Here is a 22136-nt window from a genome sequence, read left to right on the forward strand (position 1 = left end):
CACGGAGGCTACAGCTTAAACTTTGAATATACATGTGGCTCTGGGAAGAACCAGAACTGGGGTTAGAATCTTTGGGAATACGGACATTTAAGGGGATAGGGGAAAATAAAGTCAGCAGTGGAAAAGCCAGGAAGACAGGAGAAAAACCGGGACAAGACACAATGGAAATTAGGGTAGAAGAGTAAAAAAGGTTCTTTTTTTCTCCCCACAACGTCTGGCCTATAAGGTCAGACTCTGAACTGTACAAATATACCCAGTCCTGACAGAGGAAAAGAGCTTCCTGTATGACTTGGCCTGAATGACTTGTTTCTTGCCAGAACTAAATTCTTTTTATAGTGGAAATAGATGTAAATGTTCCACAGGAAGTGGTTAGTGCTTATTAGGTAAAAGTCCGCATTTATGAGATAATGCCTCATTTTTGGCATTTAACCAGACTAGGAGAGTACTTTGTGGTGGCTGTAAAATTGTGGTGACTCTCAAATTTTGTACATAAAATTACCCTGACCTCAGAGGTAACTGCAAATGATTTACTCCAAATCAATATACAATCTTCACAATATATGAATTGTTTTGGATATCTCTATCTGTATGTCGTGCACGATATACATATACATATCTAAAGTACGATCAAATGCTTTATGCCAGTGGCTTGTTTCTCAGGCCAATTGCATGGTTGGTGTTTAAAGGAAATTATGGAAAGTTTGGCAAATCTCCTTATAGCAACAAGACAGTTTTCATCAAGTTTGTGAAATGTACTTTTATTAATTAAGGGCATGTCTTACTAGACACACTGTCCCCAAATAAATAAAATCTCAGCATCATTGAAAGCACACAAACACACAGTTTTACAGGGTACAATACAAAGTCAATTTTGATGATGTTCTTACTTGCATTTACTAAAAATCTGAGAAAGATTGTATTGATCTCTAAATAGTTATCTTGCGTAAGGAGAAAAGTAGAGCACAATTATTTCAGAATGTTTTGGAGCGACAATTTGCTTTAAAATATATTAAGATACATCACAGTTCAAATCACACTCTCCATAACATTACGACATGGAATTGTACTTAATCAAAAATAAAAGTGGCTGAAGAAGGCTGTATACTTTCTTTCCTAACATTACAGTAATTTCTATTTTTGGCATGAGTTAATAACCTTTTCCATTAGTAGGAAAATGTGCTCTGCAAACTCTCGGAGGGCACCACGGCCACCATTACATTTGCAAATATATCCAACAGCCTTCTGGGCCGTGGAACAGGCATCTGCGGGCACGCCGCTTAGGCCCACTTTCTTCAGGCACTCCTCATCCGACACTTCATTTCCTATCGAGTAGAAGAAACACCGGTTGAATATTTAAGGAGACAAAGAATACTCTTTCTTTAATGCAAAAAGCAACCAGTAAGTTGTTCTGATAACGTCATTAAGACCTCAAGCACTCATGTAAGAATACCATGGATGAGATGGAACAAAAATGTTCAAGTATTTACAAGTATAATTGAGGTCTAAGGTTTTTCCTAAGCAATTCAAAATAAACTCTTATCAATTCAAGAAAGAGAATGGCTTGTAATTTCTGATTACCATGCATATTAGAATGACTGGAATTCTATATATAAATTACAAATTATTTAAACTTTTTATTTAAAAAAATTCTAAACACATGCAAGAAGCCCAAGAATATGTGGAATACTTTTTGATGTTTTGGGTCATTTATAGATATTTGTCTTTTTTCTCTACTCTCTTGTTTTTTAGAGAGAGAGGGCTAAGGAATTCCTAGACATCATGTTTTACCCCAAAACTCTTCAGCATCTATCTTTAATATACAAGTATATATCTCTCTAACAGATAAGTGTATTTTTTTAAAGAGTGACACAATATCACCAAACTAACAAAATCAACAGTTCCTTAGTATCATCTAGTAGCTTGGTATGCCCTAGTTGTCTCAAATTTTCGTTTGTATAGTTGATTTGAATCAGAAGCCAAACAAAGTCCACATACTGCATTTTGTTGATAAGTATTTTTAAGTACTTTTAATCTATAATAGTTCCCTCTGATTTGAATGTCATTCATTAAAATTTTTTTTTTTTTTTTTTTTTTGAGACAGAGATAAGCATGAGTGGGGGAGGGACAGAGAGAGAAGTAACACAGAATCCAAACCAGGCTCCAGGCTCTGAGCCGTCAGCCCGAGCCCGATACAGGGCTTAAACCCACAGACAGTGAGATTATGACCTGAGCTGAAGCCAGATGCTTAACTGACTGAGCCACCCAGGCACCCCTGTATGTCACTCATTTGTTAAAGAATTACCATTGAACTCACAAAACTACATCTTTTCTTCAACCTGCCTGCTCTTCTCTCTCCCTTTGTTTTGTGCTAACAGGCTGAATTTCAGAAGCTCCCCGTACCTCAGATTCACCATTTTGAGAATAATTACTACTACATCCAACTACACTAATAAAATGGCTGGTCAAAAAAGAGTTTATTTGTTTTAAATCTGTTCCACATTTATCTACTGAAATTTTAAGAATTATTAAGTGTGTTGAAATCTGAATGTTTTCACTGAAATATAATGAACATTAAAGTCAGTGTTTCTTTGCATAGTATACTCCTCAAAGCTGTATTTATTAAAATTTACTTATATAAGTATTGATATTTTTAAGGAATGTATTTCTATACATTTATGTGACCCATATAGAATAGTGCTCTGATTTTAAAATTAAAATTTGGAGTCTCTTCTCTATTTTCTTGTTTTCTAACCTCTGCTTTTTTTTAATGTTACATAAGTAATACATTTTCTTGTTACTAACATTTTTTTAAATAAAGGCATAAAACAAATCAGTATCATCCTACTTACGAGTATTTACGGGTCATCACTATATTTTGGCATATATAATTCCACAATTTACCTATATAAGTGATACACACTATTATTACTATCTGCAGGCACTATAGTAGGTATTCTATCTTCAGTTTTCTTCCCAATAGCCTTATAAAGTTTGATTTGTGTTTATATTATAAATAGGAAAACTAAGGCTTAGAGAAGTTCACTTAAGGTCACGCAGAGAAGTATACCTGGAATCTGTTATGTGTTCCACTAAAATTGTTTTCTTCTTATAAAAACTGTATCATTTTCTATCAAGGATTCTATAGTATTCTTCTCCATGAATCATCACATGGGCTTCAAAGGCCATTCCTGAAGTCCTCAGATCATATGCTCCCACAGTATTTCTGTACTTCTTTAAAGGCCATATTATCCTTGGAAATATTTATTTCTTACATGGCTTATGGTATATGCATTTTATTATACTTGTCATCATTAATATCTAAAATGTAGACATTCAACTACAAGCTGTGTAAGCAGTAAGTCCCAGCAACCAATCCCAAGCCTGAACATAGTATATTTGCTAAATACTGAAGTGAAAAGCTTGTGACATCTGACCATGTCCATTTGGATTACACAGTAGTTCATTCTGTGCATAGTCTACGTTTGCAGGTTACTGAAGTGGGTTCTTTTTTTTCTCCACTATTGGCACATTGGTCCAATTTCCTTCCTAGATTTGGAATGTAAGGTTAACATTAGATACACTTTAAAAGAGCAAAAATTACCCATGGTATTTTATATGTTAGGATAGGCATCCCATATTCCTATATGTTAGGAATCTGCTAAGTGCTTTACCCAGATTATCTCATTGGTTCTTACAATAATAGATCTATGACATAGGTACTCTCGGCATTTCCAGTTTGCAGGTGAGGAAGTAAAGGCTTCCTCTACCAAAACTGACTAGTCAGCAGTGTGGTCTGACTCCAAAGCGTGTGCTAGTAATCATTCTACTAGGATACACTTGATACGTGCTATCAAACAAACCTCCAGAAACCTTGTCCCAATTTAATGCTTTCCTTGGTAGTGTAATAGAGCTCCTATTTCTCTACAATTATGCCAATCTTGGGAATTTTCTTAGTTCTTTATTTCTTTAAAATTTTTTAAGTTTATTTACTTTTGAGAGAAAGTGAGAGACAGAGCATGAGCAGAGAGGGGCAGAGAGAGAGAGGAAGACACAGAATTCGAAGCAGGCTCCAGGCTCCAAGCTGTCAGCAGAGCCCAACGTAGGCCTTAAACTGGTGAACCACAAGATCATGACTTGAGTCGAAGTCAGCCATTTAACCGACTGAGCCACCCAGGCGCCCCATCATATCTCTAATTCTTAAAAAAAAAAAAAAAAAATCCTAGCCCACTTTATTATGGCTGAATAACAAGGTACCAACCAAGATATGCCACTTCTTTCCAGCACAGGCCCATTTCTTTTCTCCATTCATCCAGAACTGCCAGCTTGTCGGGTACATTGACTTCCATTTTGCAATCCAGTTTTAAGGAAGAAAGTGTCTGCTTTGAACAGGCCCTTTCTGAGATTAACCTCACCTTAAAAGTAAAAAGAAAGAGAGAAAGAAGGACAAAATGAGAAAATGAAGAAAACAAGTATTTCATAATAAAATAACACCTGGTAAATAATACAAGTCACAAATGAGTAGTCTCCCGAAAGACCAATTATGTAAAATCAAAAGATATTTTAAAATGATGAATCTTTACACTGTATTTCTAAGAGTCTAATAAAGGTAAAAGACAATGTTTACAGTGGAAAGGATTCTATCTGTTGGTTAAAAAATATAACATACGTTGTCTGATATGAATCTAAGATTCTCCTATAATTTGATTTACCAGGAAGAAAGTCTATAACTTGTCTCTTGTGCCACTTAGGAACACATATGTAAGATTTCTAGTGAGTTATAAGAAATTATTTTAGCTTTTATTTTTGCATATGTATTAAATTATTTTGAATTCAAATTTATCATCATCTTAAGAATCCACAAGATATTTCCTTTTCTTTAATGCTGATACCTTTTTCTGAAATTTTTCTTATTAAAAGATCCTATGGGAATTACTAGATAGCACCTATTTAAAAATGTTTATACTTACTGAATAAACAAAAATATTATTTATTGATTGATAAATTTCTAATTTTAGTTATCTAAAAGTAGGATAATTTTCTAGGCATGTGAAGGCTAAATTTCAGGTATTTTAATAAATAATACTAAAAATTTAAATCTCTTATTTCCCTCGCACGTTCTTTGACCCTGAATCATCATCTTAAAAAACATCACTATATTCAGGGAGCACATACCTCAATACCACTTTTCTTTAATAAACTTATCCCAATAGCATCTTTTACATCATAAGATATTATTTCTTTTTGGTCTCCTGATACATAAATGTGGCCATTGGTGAGACATCCATCAATATTGCAAACCAAAAGTTTTATCTCCTTAAGCTTCTCTTTGCCAAAATAGCCATATCTAAAAGAAACCAAAATAGACCTCTGAGTACAAGTACAATACTAATCACTCCCTCTCAACTGGCTAATACCAGTAAACGTAATAACCATTCCCACTCAATTATTCAAACATTACCTTTCACATGTACACTTGAACTTCTAGAGCAAGAACTTTGGGTAGACTGGTCTAATCAGACCATGTGTTTCTCCAGTTACTGAATAAGCCATCTATAGGTATACTTTTGTGTGGGTCTTCCTCACATGAATAAACTAATTACAAAGATCCTAAAATGCCCGGAGTATCAGAAATTAGTGTCTAGAAGCACAAGTCAACGTATCTACTAAAATATGTCAGGGTCCAGAGCAAAGGCTATACAAGTCTTGTTTTTACCTTAATACTCTTTGTTCTGCAATAGGCCAATCAATATCCACATCTATGTCCACACTGTGCTCAGCTCGCATTTCGTAGTATGCCATTTTTCCACCCTAAAGATAGTATAAATGCCATGAGTACTGTTTTTAACATTCGTTCACAATATCAGAAAGTTTCTTTAATAATATAGAACAATGAATTCATTTCTAATACTGAGAAAAATAAATAACCCAGTAAAATCAGTGACTTGCAATAAATAATTGTCTTCAGGGAAGAGCTTCTTATTTCCTATATATTCAAACCATACACTATTGTTCGAATTCTATGTACACAGTGCAAGCTTCCCATTTTTCTTTATGTAGACTTCTACTTTAAGACTGAATAAAGCAGAAATACCCATCTTCCAATATTCTGACTACGAGGAATTTTCTAGAAACCCCCTAATTGTATCCCCTTTTCCTGACAGTCTCGTCTGTCATCATCCAAAAGCAGCATAAAGGTTTTCAGAACTTATGTTCCAATTCAACTAAGTGGCAAGACAGGAGAGGAAAAGTAACGGTAGCATCTACCATACAGAATTGTCTTAGATCCCTGAACTATAGGTCGGGGTGGGCAATAACTGCGTGGATCACACGTGGGCAAAGGAGGGACAGCTTTCTGACTCTTGGGCCTGGGGGCAAAGAGAGAGACCCTTCCTATGACTATGATAATTTGAATGTCAAAATCAATTACTAGGAAATTTCATTTTTTAGACCTCTCAGTCTCTTCATAAATCATAGGATGAGATACTTCATTGTTCTCCACCCTTTAGGAAAGGGTCAAATAATAGTCCCCTTAGCAAAGAGTTTGGAAAGGATGGTATCTACATGTGTCAAACTTAATTTTCCTCAACACTCAAACTTAATAGTCTACAGTTTGCCTAGATAATGCCAAGAGACTGTTAAAAATACTTTTACCTCAGAGCATGAGTCACATTGGAATTTTTTACTACAGAGAGTAGAGTTTTTTAAATGCTGATTTTGAGTAACATAAGGACCTGAATTCAAATCACAATTGTACCACTGTTTATGCCGCTTACTTCCTTTTGCAAGCAGCTATTTCCTCCTCTGTAAAACCAGGCCAGGAATGTCTACTTTATTCCACTGCTATGTAGATCACATGAGATAACCTATATAAAGTGTTTGGTATAGTCCTTGGCACACAGTAAGTGGTGAATAAATAATTGCTATTAACTAAAAGGAACCAATGATAGCCAGGCAGGCTCTGAAGATGTGAGAGATGTTCCCAACCCCTTATTTTAAAATGGGAACAAGGGGCCTCAGAACAGATAAAATATGTATACTCAAAGCCACACAGTTAGAGAGAGAACTATAACCTGGCTTTCCCGACACCCAGGTTCGTGCTTTTCCACACCTATTATATTTTTTTGTTTCTTTGTGAAAGCAATAGGTTTTTATCCAACTGTACAACCACAATATAACAGTAACTAACCCATGGACTAAAAACAGAAGTTTGAATGGAATAAAATGTAAATTGGGACATGTGTACAACATTTAATATTTGATTCATTTCTCAGTTATAGTTGAATTCCTTCTGCTATATAATTCCTTCAGCATATATACTGAATGGACTCCAAAGATTACTGTAGTAGAAACGTACAGGATAAATGCCTCAGATAAATCTTATCGGTTATTTCCTTTCCTCTGGGGATTGATACTTTCCTTTATGAACTGTGCCATAATTCTTCCTTAGAACCGAGGTGGTATACATACAAAAAGATTTAAAAGGTTTTTGCAAAATGAAGGCACAAACCTGTAAATAACCCATCTCTATCAAATGTCTTTTAGCAAAATAAAATGAGCCATTTTCATATAATTCTCCATCCCAGTCTTGTCGACGAGGTCGTTTAGCTGGATTCAGATTCAGAGGCTCAGTCACTTCACGAACTAAAAGCAAAGAGCTACAGTAAGTCTACATTGCTTTGAATACTGAATATTCATTTAGTAATTTTTAAAAAATAAAAATAATATTTTTATAATAAAATATAATAAAAATGTAAAATATTTTTCTATCTTGATAAGTAGCTAAACGGTTTTTTATTTTTTTTATTTTATTTTATTTTTTTTTTAAATTTTTTTTAATGTTTTTTTTTTTATTTATTTCTAGGAGAGAGAGAGAGAGAGACAGCTTGAGCAGGGGAGGGTCAGAGAGAGAGGGAGTCACAGACTGAAACAGGCTCCAGGCTCTGAGCTGGCAGTCAGCACAGAGCCCGACGCGGGGCTCGAACCCACGAACCGCGAGATCATGACCTAAGCGAAAGTCGGACGCTTAACCGACTAAGCCACCCAGGCGCCCCAGCTAAACGGTTTTTTAAAGGAACAAAATCTCTAATAATGGTGATGATTTATCTTTGCTAATTATATTAAATAATTATTAAATAATCGTAATTACTTTATAATAATCATTATCTAATTGAAAAATAAAGTATTTTACAAAGGAACTCCAAATAATTGAGGTTTTAAGGCATTTATACAAATAAAATTTTCTGGGGGGCACCTGGGTGGCTCAGTCAGTTAAGCATCTGACTCTTGATCTCTGCTCTTGAGTCTGTTCTTGAGTTCGAGCCCCACATCAAGCTCTACAGTGACAGCATGGAGCCTGTTTGGGATTTTCTATTTCTCTCTCTCTCTCTCTCAAAAATAAATAAATATTTTTTTAAAACTAATATAGGGGCGCCTGGGTGGCTTAGTAGGTTAGGCGTCCGACTTTCGCTTAGGTCATGATCTCGCAGTTTGTGGGTTCGCGCCCCGCGTCAGGCTCTGTGCTGACTGCCAACTCAGAGCCTGGAGCCTATTTCAGAGTCTGTGTCTCCCTCTCTCTCTGGCCCTCCACTGCTCACGCTGTCTCTCTCTCTCTCCTAGAAATAAAAACAAAACAAAAACAAAAAAACTAATATAATATTCTGGGAGGACATCAAGGCAATCTTAAGGTAGCTTCAAAAGGACTGAACTTGTCATAAAATATCCTTATTTAATATTTGAGTGCTTTAATCTATTTCTCATTATTTGCTTCTATAGAAATACAATGTATGTGTTTATATAATGTGGTTGAGAAATTACTTTCACAGAATTATTAAAGAAAACTGAAGATTTCCTCATTAAATTATTGAAATTTATATATTGAATCAAGTGTTTATATATTACATATTCTTACCAGTAGTTAAAAAATGTACTAATCATAATAACTCATAGTATTTAGTTATTACTATCCTTGGTAATGAAGGCTCAGCAATATCGGCAGTAGTGATTATAACATGATATAACAGATGAAGCCCTCAGTGCTGGGAAGTAGGGATCCTCTTGTCTTTTCACTGTATTTTTCCCAAAACTGTGTTTATGGATGTGTATTGATATGCATCATGACTGTGAATGTTTAACTCTAGTGATTCCTCAGAATCCTTCTTTACCTTTGGCTGTCATTATCTGTGTAGTGGCTTCTAGAAATAACGTCTACTTACTTCCTTAACTAAACCATCTTCTGTTCAATTCTACTGCATCCGTGTTTGATATAATCTAGGGAAAGTATTCAGCAAATATACATTGGATAGCTAGCTACATATGGTATAGTTTTATAGGCAGTGTATAAATAGCAATGAATATGGCTCTCTCTACCCTCATGGAGTGTGCAGTCTGGTGATAGAGACAGACAATAAACAGAGAATTTAAGTGGCACTCTGCAAAAAGCAATGAGGGGGGAAGTCTTTCCTAAGCGAACATGGATCAGTGGCTGCTTTCTCCCTGGGGATGTTTGCTGACTCTGAGGAAGAAGTGAGAGAAGGATCAGGCTTGGCATAAGCAGAGGGAGTCCACCGGGATAAGGAGAACGCAGAGGAGTCTGTCATGGCCCTGTGGACTAGAGTCACAGATTGTCTTCCGTAGGGTCCCAGACACAGAACTAGTTCTTCCCACACAATTCCTCCCCTACAGGACTTCTGCTGAGTGTACTGCGGCACAAGAAGCTAGGGATAGGTTGCAAGGCCAGAAGAGATCATTACAGTTTTGTGGTGCTTAGATCCCAAAGTCCTGTTAGCATGGGGTTATGAGCAATACGTACAAGATCTATCTCCTGGCAAGACACCTACACTAAGAGGTCTAAAGGGAAATTAAAGCTCAAACCCAGCACAACTTCTAACTGGATCAGCTAGCTCCGTATTCCAACTGCCTGATAGAAAAAAGAGTGTATCATTTTGGAGGAAAATAATATATTCAATTGACCCTTGAATAATGCAGGCGTTGGGGCAACAACCCCCCATATGGCCAAAAATCCACATATAACTTTTGATTTCCTCAAAACTTAGTTACTAATAGCTTTCTGATTACCAGAAGCTGTACCAGTAACATAGTCAATTAACCCATATTCTGTTTATGCATTGTACTGTTAAAATAAGCTAGAGAACAGAAAATGCTATTAAGAAACTCATAAGGAAGAGAAAATACAGTTACAGTACTGTACTGTATTTATTGAAAAATATCTGTGTAAAAGTGGACCTGTGCAATCCAAACTTGTGTTGTTCAAGGGTCAACTGTACTTCAGTCTCTATGTCAGGCATAAGGCAAAATACGAGTCATGATGAAGAGGCGTAAACACATTAGCCATAATTAGAGAAAAACAGTTGCAGAAACAGAACTATAAATGACCCAGATGTTGGAGCTTGCAATTGAGGATTTTCAAATAACTTTCATAAATATGTTAACAGTATTAGAGAAAAAGATTGAAAAACATAAAAAGATGGAGAATTTGAACAGAGAATAGAATCTCTAAAAAATAACTCCAATGTACATTCCACAGACATATATCTGAAATAATTCACTGGACAGGATTTACAGTGTACTAGATAAGTCCGAAGAAATGATCGATGAACTCACATATGTCAATATAAATTACTTAACATGAAGTACAGACAGAAAATCAACAAACGATACAGAACAGACTGTGAGAGTCAGGTTTAAAATTGTTTAAAATACACTTAAATCTGGGTCCCAGAAAGAAAGGAGCGAGAAAATGTGGCAGAAGACATATTTGGAGAGATAACAGCATAGAATTTTTGCAAACTGATGACAAATATCAACCTATAAATATGAGAAGGCTAGAGAATTCTAAACAAGATAAACATACCAAAAAAAACCCAGATAGCAATACAAACTGGAGTCAATTACAGAAAATTAAGATAAACAGAAAATCTTAAAAGCAGTGGAAAAGGAAATAAAAAAGAGAAAGAAGACATTATATTTAGAGAAACAATAATCAGAAAAACAGCTGATTTCTTAAAAGAAACAATGGATTGTAGAAAATAATGAAATGACACGTTAAAGAGGCATCTTCAAAAGGATAACATCTTACAAGTGCAATCTTAAAATGCTGAAGAAAAAAAAGGCAAGTCAAAATTTTACCCTTTTAAAACAAGGGTGAATTATAGACATCTTAAGAAAAAACAAAAGCTGAAAGAAGCTGTTGCTAACAGATGCACACTGTAAGATAGAAGCACAGATAAGTAGCAAGAAATGAAGAATAATAGAAAAAGATAAATATGCAGGTGGAGGTAAATGATTATTTTAAAATAGTTTTTAAAATACCATTAGCTTTAAATAAACACAACCACAATGTATTATGCAGTTATAATATATATATAGAAATAGATTATGTGACAGTAATAGTACAAAAGGCAGGCATTAAATAGAAATTTACTTTTGTGAGGTTTTTAACTATTTGTGAAAATACAAATTCAGGCAAACTATAACAAACTGAGGATACAATGTGTAATCTCTAGAGCAGTGCTGCTGAATAGAAATACAGTGTGAACCACATATATAATTTTAAATTTTCTAATGGCTACAGTTTAAAAAAAGTCAAATGAAGCAAATGAATTTAATTATAATAATATATTTAATTTCACTCTATATATCTAAAATGTTTTTAACATGTAACTAATATAAGAATTATTAATGAGATGTTGCATATGCTTCTTTCATACTGATCCTAGAAATCCAGTATATATTTTATATTTAATGCATATCTCAATTTGGACTAACCACATTTCAAGTGCTGACAGTACCAAAGGCTACTATATTAGATGGTAAGGTTCTAGCATGACGACAACAAAAAAAATACAAAAAGCTACATAATATGAAATAGAGGGATTTTTCAAACATTGTTTACTTCAAGAGCATGTTTAGTAGTAGTGATTTAATAAACAAGGAACATAAGAACAGAATTGTAAGAAATACCACACTAGGTTAGAATCCTTGTTCCTAACAGCATTCTGTTTTACAGTAGTTCTAAGAAAATATACGACAAAGACAAAGCTCTTGTCCCTAACATTCGCTTCTCAATGTTAAAAGATATTTATTCAAACATTTCTAATTTTCTTAAAAATACTTATGGATCTATTTTATAGGGCTTTGTCATCTATTTAATATACATATTTCTTGAATGTCTTTAATCATATAGCATATGAGTCTTAATATTCAGTTTAACACTGGGCTTCCTTGATTTGCTTCAAAAACTTGTTTTTAAAGCTTTAATAGATTCTCCCTAGAAATTATTTCTTCAGAAATAAGAATTTCTGGGCCACCTGGGTGGCTCAGTCAGTTAAGCGTCCAACTCTTCATTTTGGTTCAGGTCATGATCTCATGGCTTGTGAGACTGAGACCTGCTATCAGCACAGAACCTTCTTGGGATATTCTCCCCCCCCCTTACCCCCCAAATAAATAAAGAAAAACACTAAAAAAAAGAAATAAGAGTTCCTGAGATTTGGTAAATAAGTTCACAGTTTTATACATATAGCTTAACACAGAACCTGGCACAGAAAAGACATTCAATAAACACTTACTGAATGAAATCAATCAGTAAGTATATTTATTGGTAGATTTTATTGGTTTGGATAACATCCATATGTTAAGATAGAAGAGTCTTATTTTCAGCCCTTCTTTATCCTCTTAATTGCTCTTTTTTTCCAATGGTATCCAGTTTCATTGCCTCTTACTTGCTATCTCCTTTAAGTTACACGTTAGAGACAATTAAGCCATTTTTCCTATATTCAACAAATGCCAGGGCACCTAAGAGAAATCACACTGACTTCCCTTATGTATGTTACAATATTTACCTATTTGTTGTTCATCCTATTCTTTATTGTATAGCTTACTGGTTTATCTAGCTAGAAATCTGGCTCCAGCTAAATACTATGGAACTCTTCTTAATAGGAGTTACATATTTTAAGAAGTAATTCTAAAGTTCATTCTTAAGGTCCTCCAGAACTTTTTGGTTGATTTCTTTTTCCATGATTGTAATATAATTTAGGAGTTTATCAAGCAAGTCAAAAACAAAGAATTATTTCACATCTAGAAAAAAATGACATGCCTGCGTCAAAAGGCAAATAGTGTTAAAACGTCCACTTATGAAAAATTGAAGCAAAGAATTTAGTTTCACTGTCTTGTTTCAATGATCACAAGACACAGAACTGATTATAAATGTCATTACCTACTACAGTTACGAATCACGTGTTCTTTGACTGCTCCCCTCATTCCAAAGGAATATTTACATATGAAAAAGCTGATTCTTCATAAAAGTTAAAATAAAGACTGATATAACAGATTACCTCCTTTCTGAATTTCACTCCATCGAAACTGATGGCGTCGCACAACAGAGAAAACAGAATCATATCCTTCTTCTCGAATCATTTCTGCAACTTTTTGAAGGTCAGTAGGATGTAAACATGGGGAAGTTGCTTGAATATTTCCCACAATGTCAACCTCTTAGAAAGACAAAACAAATGAAAAGAACATCAAAATTCTTTGCAAAGAATAAGGTCTTAAATTCAAATGTGCAAACAAGTCTTATGAAACAATTAGCAAGTTAGAAATTATATAACATCTTGAATAAATGATCAAATTCATACCATTATGATAATTAAGAAATTCTACGATGGCATCTAGTGAGGTAGAACTGTCTTTTGAAACTTCAGAACTTCTTCGATGAACCTGGGCACCAAATTGTTTGGCCACGTTCTCAATTTCATCATGGTCTGTTGAAACCCACACACTGTATGGATATTAAAAATAAGTATAAAAAGCCAAATCATTAAAATAAACCACTAAAGATAAAAAGGAGCTCTGCAACCCCAAAACACACCTTACGTTATGTGAGAATAGTTTTTATGCCATGAAAAAATAATTGCAGACCTAAAGTAATATAAAATTTAAGGAATTATAAAGTATTTTGTTTATGAACTTTATTTTAAATGTCTGAATAAAAATGTAGTACCTAGTTTTAAACTAGAGAAGGTGAACGTAGGAAAGAAGATGGTAAAGACAGTAAAAGCGAACAGTAAAAGCAAAAGAAATATAATTTATCTCACTAATGGAAATATTTATATTTACATATAGAAGTATTTATATTTGAATTATGCATATCATTTAAATAAATGTTATTTACGTAGTCCTAGATTTAGTTTTATAAAATTGGAAGAAAATTATACTTGGTATTTTTAAGGCTACTGGTATGTTAGGTAAAACAGTGGTAGGAGAGTTCAAATCAAAAGGAAATATATAAGATCCTCCTCCTTATTCCTCACGCAGGTCCAAATCATTGGGTGAAGGATTTTAATATACTTGCTAAGAAAAGAAATGGGTTTGGCTTAGCCAGACATTGAATCTGAAAGAATTTCAGGCTTAGAAGCAACTAAATGTCCAAGTCTAGACTCAAAATAATCAGGCAATTCAACTCTCTTGTTTTGCCAATTAACAATGGGTATACAATAAATATAGGGACACACAATCTGCAGAGTTATAGCCATCGACAACAATTATAGACATGGAACACGACTTGATGGACTCTGGGAAGTTTAACTTAACTGCTCCTTAGCCACATCTCACAGGGCTCACTGTTTAAACTATATACAATGATGACTAGGAGTAAAACGCTACTTTGGCAAAACGTGCTAGTCTCTATTGAAGTTAAGTTTCCTAGACCTTTACAAATTGTCTTTGCTAGACAAAAGATGCGAATATCATCTCACCACAATGTTTTTAATAGTGACCTTATATAAAGACAGTTTAATGGGGGTGCCTGGGTGGCTCAGTGGGTTGTGTCCAACTTAGTTAGGCTCAGGTCCACAATCTCATGGTTAGTGAGTTTGGGCTCTCTGCTGTCAGCACAGAGCTTGCTTCGGATCCTCTGTCCACCCACCCTCTCTCTGCCCTTCCCCTGTTCTTTCTCTCTCAAAAATAAATAAACATTAAAACAAAACATATATAACTTAATGACTTACAGTCTTTGGCATATGCATTTATTTTTCTTTTATCGTCTCATTTAACATCTACTGGGGGTAAGGGCAACTGCGTGTTTCAAATGTCTGTGCTCAGTTGTCAAGAGTGAAAAGAAAGTGAGAAACTAAACAAAAATTTCTAACACCTCCAGATTTCACTTATTAATATTAGCTATTCCCTTTAATATTTGCAGAAGAGGGATTTAAACCTAGAGATAAAGTCAATTATCCGCCCATCCCCCAAATTTTAAAGCCTAGTAAACAAGATGAGCCACTGGCTAGGGGTCAGATATCTCACATTTACTGATGTCACTCTGTGGAAGGCAGAGCACAGAAGCCCGCATTTCCCCCCATTTTGAAATTTGAAATATTTGGAGGCAGATTTTTTACTGGAGAAATGTCAGTTAAAAGTATATAACAAAATACCAAAGAAAACCTAGTTTTTTAAAAAAAATTTTGTCATGTTTTTATTTGTTTCTGAAAGAGAGAGACAGTGTGAGCAGGGGAGGGTCAGAGAAAGAGGGAGACATAGAATCTGAAACAGGCTCCAGGCTCTGAGCTAGCTGTCAGCACAGAGCCCGACACAGGGCTCGAACCCACGAACCGCGAGATCATGACCTGAGCCGAAGTTGGACACTTAACTGACTGAGCCACCCAGGTGCCCCGAAAACTTAGTTTTAAAATAGGGAAGGTAAAGGTAAGATGGTACAGTAAAAAGTGAACAGTAAAAGCAAAATAAATCTAATTTACGTCACTAATTGAAATAGATTACTAAAATTGTTTACTTTATTATCCTGGTTTTCTGTAATGAAAATTCAACACTACAGAATCCAATGATATTTTTGAAACACTTAAAAGATAAATAAAAAAATGATAGAGGTTTTGGAAGCAGTTTGCTTGTTTTTCTTTTCTTCCTTTTATCATTCATTCATTTCTTCATTCATGAAATGTTTACTGCATGTCTATTATGCTTCAGGTCCTATTTTGGACACTGGAGAGATACAGCCCATTTTCCTAAGAAACTTTCAGTTCTCAACGTATCAGTAGAGACAGAGGCCAACACAGTACTACAAATCCCTTTAAACCATCAGGGAAAAAGAAGTAAGAAAGCAATGACCAACCTCTCTACAGTACTTTATTTTTACAGTGCCTGCTACATAACATTCTCAATCTGTGTTTGTTAATAAATGAAACAATAAATGGTGAACAGCACGAGATCTGAAGGAATAGGTTCAAATTCCTGGCTCCACCACATGGTAGCTATATAACCTTGGGTAAACCCCATAATCTCCCTGAATTTTCACTAAATTGCAGCTGATATAAAAAAAAAAATACAGGTGATAATAATAATTACCTCATGTGGTTGTTATGACAAATACAAACCACAACACAATAAATATTTAATAAATGTTAGGTATTCAATATAATAAAATAGGAATGGTAATAAAGGAACATCAACATGGTCTCATTTTTTTTCATGTTTATTTATTTTGAGAGAGAGCATGAGTGGGGGAGGGGGTCAGTGTGGAGCATGGATGTTTAACCAACTGAGCTACCCAGGCACCCCTACATGGTCTCATTTAATCCTCACCCTGACTTTAATGGAAAGGGAAACTGAAGTTCTACCTTCACAACGTCAAAGGTACAAATGTCCAACTTTATGTATGAAAATAGCATCCCATATGTAGACTTAAAATACAATGATCATCATCTATTAAAGGGACTATGTAAGTAGATAATTTTCCTTCGGTTTAGGGGAATCAGAAGAGGGAGAACAAAAAAAGAAAGAATGAGCAAATGAATAAAGAGGCCTGATAAAATTTAAAACCAAGTGTAGAGTAAATGTCAAAGCCTAATGCTAATGTCTTTAGCTTCAAATGAAGTCATATTATAACGTCTAACAGGATGAGCAGGAATATCAACCTTAAAGCCTATGTTTATTATTTCAAGTCATAAACTGCCATCTTATGGACAACACAGCACAGGCCTGTCATTAATCATAAATCCACACCCTAGAAATGAAACTTCATGTTTGTTTTTTTCACAAGTATGTTAGGTAACATTTACAAAATCAATTTATTCTGAGGTTTAGTAACACAGCATTAGACCACTGTTGAAAATCAAGTCTTACAAACTCACCTCAAACAATAACCTTTTACTAACTGAAAAAAATTATCTCTGCATTTTCCTCAACTGCTAAATATCCAAATTTGTATGCAAAGTTAGTAACTTGGAAAGTACTGTTAGCTTTGACTCTGCGCAGGCCAGAAAAATCTACCACAATTAACACATCATGGTTTTGAACAAAATAATCTCCAAAGCATCTTCTAGCCCTGAAAAACACAATCAGGCGGCTACAATTTTCCTCAATTCCTTCCTAGGGTAAATATTTGTGAAAGAAAGTAGGTCAGGGGCAGCAAGGCTGCTCCAAACTTGGGACTGGGACTATAGCTTCAGAATAAATCAACTAAATCCAAAGTAACACATTTTAATTGAGGTTCTACTACATTAAGCATACCAAGATAAGATACCTGGCTCACAGCCTGCCTATTTTTGTAAATAAACTTTTAGTGGAATACAGCTATGTTCATTCACTTATGTAATTTATGGCTACGTTCACAATATACAATAGCAGAACTGAGCAAGAGACCATTTAGTCTGCAAAGTCTAAATGTTGCAATTAGTGCAACAGTACATGCACTAAAAGAAGGTATGAACCATGCTGCTAGGTACAGAAAACAAAGGCACAGTTACTTTTCATTGAGGGGATCTGCAAAAAACTTCACTAAGAAAGTAGTAGTCCATTTTATTACCTGTTTAAACTTTCCAGATCCCTAGAAAGGATGCCATAGCAGACAGCTATGTGCACTAAACGGTAAAATCACATTATTATATAGTATTGTAAGTTTGAGAAGGTGGAGTCAGACAGGTTATGCTCAATTTGCTGGTTAAGGAAAATACTGGTTTTATGTCTTCTAATTACTATTACTAGTATAGTAACAGATACCATAGGTGGCTGGAAGTATAAAATACCATTCTTATTGTCTAGATGCTTATACTCTAGTCTAGATGTATTAAATAAAACTGGTACAGAAAAAGTTCTCAGGAATCATTTATTCTTTCATGGAATTTTGTACAAATGCATTTTAATAAATGGAAACAGGAAAATCACTGCTTAATACATATATTTCCAATTATTTCATAGCAAAATCCCCTATGTCTGCTATCATGGCAATTTGTTGAGTTGACTCCCACCATCTATTCCCCTCCGGGGATCATATTCCACTTTCTCTCTGTTGATGAAACTGTCACCCAGGCCTTTAGGGAGAGCTCCGTCACCAGCTCCAAGTGAAGAGGCCGCGAAACTGTACCAATACAAGCACTGCTTTAGCCACAGCGACTGGCTCAAGGATGACCCAAAGAGACTTTAAAGCTGCAAAGAGGGCAGCTCTTTTTGGCTAGACTGAAACCTGGAAGGATATGAACAGTAAAATAAGGGTATAAACAAAGCTGGACAGGAAAGCAGAAAAGAACAGGTTTAATTTGTTAACTATGGTGTAAACTAACTCAAATTCCCCCAAAACAAAGGCTGGAGACTTCTTAAAGGCAGGAGACTGTGTTAAGACAAAGGTATTGGCGGGGGGGGGGAGGGGGGGGTTAACAGGGGTCAGTCCATGTGACTAGTCCATCTGGGTTTGTTAACTGGTGCTTATCCAGATCAGAATCACACTTCTCTAACTTCGGGATGGGCGGCAAGGTGCAAGTTGAAGCAAGGTGCCCATCGAATTTAGGCTCTTCATTTTCCCAAAGGGACTGGGAAGGAGTGAGAGTCATCTACTAGGATGTTTGCATTTCAAAGAGACAGCTCTCAGGTCCTTGAGGAAAGAGTTTTGGATGGTAGATCTACATTCTGAAGGATGGAGATGGGGTTTGTAACTGAAAACTTTCTAACATAATTGTCCCGAGAGGGGATTCAGAGGCTCTCTGCTTATCACCAGGTTGTCCCTGAAACTAACGGTAAATTCTCCTGGCAGCACTAAGCTTTCTCAGCCATCTGAAGGGGGGCTGGGATCATCCTAGGAACATGGACTTAAGTTGCTAGAAACCATCGCTGTTTTGTGGTACTCAGCACAGCCACCTGACACCATAAAGGGAGAGCCTATCCAGAAGAACCAAAAACTGGAAGATTCTGGTGACGGAAGGCACCGGCACCATTCCCTTACCTTGCTTGATTTTTCTTGAAACTACTTATCACCACTCAATGTAGTATTTACTGTTTGTATATTGCCTGTTTCTCATTATAATGTAAGCTCCCTAAGACTAGGGACTGAACCTACTGCTACTGTTACAACCCAGGTTAAGAACACAGAACGGTGCCTGTCACTATAGGCAGTCAATAAATATTTGCTGAATGAATAAATCTCATTGTACCCAAAACAGGCTTTTTACCTTTTGTTAAGCCAGGTTGAAAGGAGTTGCCTGACATGCAACCTAAGAGCTGTAAATGAGTTTTGTTCTTAATCTTCTGTGAATGTGATTTTCATCTCCACTTCACAAAAATGGCATATCACTGTTGCCTGGATGCATCTTCTCTGGGTCCTCTTATACCACACACCCCCCACCCCACCTCCTGCCAGTGTGCACTCTTTGTAAGCATGAAAAAATGTCCAAAGTCTGGAATCTTCCCAATGACAAGAGCCATATCACTTCGTCTTGGTGTTTCCTGGGATGTCTATGATAGAAATTGGGGCTCAGTAAATGTTTACTGAATTGAACCAAATCTCCAAGTCTTTCCCTATCTCTGCTTTGCACACTTCCTACTACATTACAACATTAGTGTTATCTTCTGGGTGCCTGCCCCTATTTACTTTGCTCCACCCAGGGCTTCGTTTGGATTAAAACATTAAGAAAATCCGTAAATTTATACTTCGGGAGTATCTTTTTTAAAACAAGACTCGTTTAATGAAAATCATTTACCTATGTACTAATGTGAGCAATTCATATGCTCCAACAACAATCATCTCTTTAAAAACCAAAACCCAGGCATCAAAAAGTTAAAGTAATTTACTTTCCACGGTAACAAACTGAAGCACAATTAGCGTAAAGTTACTATGTGTAAACTCATTCCTGGCACAGAATTCTATCTCCTTTTATGAATGACATCAGCTTGTAACTCCTGACCAAAATGGCATATGGCAATGGCTCTCAATGATGAACAATTAAAACTGTCTTTAGGGCAGACAAGATTCCAAAGATACGATAACACCATTTAGAAGCATACCATAAAACAGCCTCCTGCACGTTTTCTCACCATCTCTTGCCTATGTACAAATGTAGGTAGCTTTTTAGATTGTGCTGACTCACAGGCACATAGCTTGGAGTATTTTTCAGAGGTCAGAAAGGGATCTCCAAGCTGAGCTTGAAACTAGAAAGCCTTGACACCTCACTCCATTCATGAACCTGATGCCTCCCGAATCGATCGGCACCAAGTGGTTATCAGAGGCTGAGCAACAGGGAAACCCCAAGGGCCTCTGTCTACAAGAGTTCACATATTACCCCGACGTTTCACAGGGGTGGCCTCCTTTACCCTGTGAGGTCAACCTGGGCGGCGGAGACCGTTGAAAAGGGGAAATCACCCCTTTTACGGAAGGCATTCTCAAGGGCAGGGACAAGAACTGTCCCAGGTCAAGACTATTAGCAGCTACGGAACAAGGAAGAAGCTGGAGCACTTCCTCCCTGGGCTCTCAACCGGGGCCCGGACACCCCAGATCTTGCACACCCCTTCGAACGGCAACTGCCCTGGGAGCCCCAGCCAGGCCAGCGGCCCGGCTCCCGGCCCCGACCCCCGCCCAAGCCGCGCCGCCCACTCTCGCACATGCGCACCTCTGGAAGACCCCCGAGTCCAGGGCCGCACGCAGGACCCAGCCAATAAGCGGGACCCCCGCCAGGTGCTTAATGTTCTTCAGGGGAATGCCCTTGCTGCCGCCCCTGGCCAGAATTAGGGCCGCCAGGTGCGGGGGCTTCTCCACACCTCGACCCTGGCCTCCGCGGGAGTTGCGCTGCAGCTTCGGCGGCCGGCCCCGGGACGGCCGCCCCCGCGGGTTGGAGACGGAGGTGGCGGCCCCCTTCTCCACCGAGTCCATCTTCCTCCCACGCCTTCTCCCCAGCTTCTCCACATCCGGGAGCTCTTCTCTCGCCACCTCAGCTCGGCGCCGCCCGATCTCCCCGCCCGGCAGCTCGCGGGGGTGGCTGTTTTTGGCCCCGCCTCCGCCACGGGCCGCCCCTCGCGAGGCATGGCGGGAATTGTAGTCCGGGGCCGCCTCGCCTGGGTCCGGTAGGCCACGTAGGCTCTGGCGGGGCCACCACGAACCCACCCCAAGTGGTGAGAGTTGAGAGATAACCGGAAGGAAGTGCAGCTTCTGGTGGGAGGGGGTTGATGCTATACGGAGGTGTCTAAAATAGGCGACATAAAGTATAGATTTTTTGCTAAAGAACTTTCCCATGTAAGAATTGTAATGGAGGTTTTCCACTGCACATTAAGATGCACCCTGACACAAATCAATCTTGTACTTAAAAATTACGTTTTAAACGTATATCTTTCTGCTATATTCCTGACTCTTGATTTCCAAGAGGTCATTCCATTCGAATGTCCTACAGGCACCATAAATTCAACATTTAAAAAACTCAATTTTCCATATGGGTTTAAACTGCTCCTACCTCTGCATTTTCTATCAGCATCACCAAACATCTAGCATCAAAAGCTTGGAAATAAACTTTGACTATTCCCATACAGTGTAGTAATAACCTATTCTTGGTTTTTATGGTTGTTATTTTTTTTTTGTCTGCTAAACATCTTTTCTTTTCAGATATTGTTACCTGCATTACCTGGTTGAGCCTTTGCTCACATCCTCTGCATTGCAGCGGTGGGTGGGTGTGTGACCTAAGCTGGTCAATCTAGTATCTCATCTTCCTGACCTTAGCTGCTGTCTTGGGGCCAGCATGTGACCAAGCAGAGCCCATTAGAACCCTTCCCAGAGACTCGAGAAGAAAGGACTTTTGTTGAGTTTTTGGTACTAAGAACACTGTAAATCTGACTCTTTAAGGCAGGATGAGGGAGGG

The 22136-nt window shown here is 37.0% G+C and overlaps 1 protein-coding gene across 1 annotated transcript; it reads right to left on the reverse strand.

Annotated features, from left to right (window-relative positions):
* Positions 1–737: 737 nt before the first annotated feature.
* On the reverse strand, positions 738–21250 carry CMAS (cytidine monophosphate N-acetylneuraminic acid synthetase). The gene is made up of 8 exons (XM_039238578.1): positions 20901–21250; positions 13650–13792; positions 13350–13505; positions 7508–7641; positions 5714–5808; positions 5173–5344; positions 4259–4412; positions 738–1322 (listed from the first exon to the last, which is right to left on the reverse strand). Exons 1-8 carry the CDS (start codon positions 21158–21160, stop codon positions 1132–1134), a joined length of 1305 nt encoding a protein of 434 aa, XP_039094509.1. The 5' UTR covers positions 21161–21250; the 3' UTR covers positions 738–1131.
* Between the last annotated feature and the right edge of the window lie 886 nt (positions 21251–22136).

This window comes from Hyaena hyaena, unplaced genomic scaffold, assembly GCF_003009895.1.
Source record: "Hyaena hyaena isolate Hyena2069 unplaced genomic scaffold, ASM300989v1 scaffold_143, whole genome shotgun sequence".
Classification (NCBI taxonomy): domain Eukaryota; kingdom Metazoa; phylum Chordata; class Mammalia; order Carnivora; family Hyaenidae; genus Hyaena; species Hyaena hyaena.

What these genes read in the sequence shown, in the direction of transcription:
- CMAS (XM_039238578.1), bottom strand. Translation starts at nt 21,160, where the DNA reads ATGGACTCGGTGGAGAAGGGGGCCGCCACCTCCGTCTCCAACCCGCGG. An exon ending in ATTTCTTAATTATCATAATG is followed by an intron (nt 13,506 to 13,649) that starts GTATGAATTTGA and finishes TGTCTTTCTAAG; the next exon opens with AGGTTGACATTGTGGGAAAT. An exon ending in GAGTGAAATTCAGAAAGGAG is followed by an intron (nt 7,642 to 13,349) that starts GTAATCTGTTAT and finishes CTTTGCTTTTAG; the next exon opens with TTCGTGAAGTGACTGAGCCT.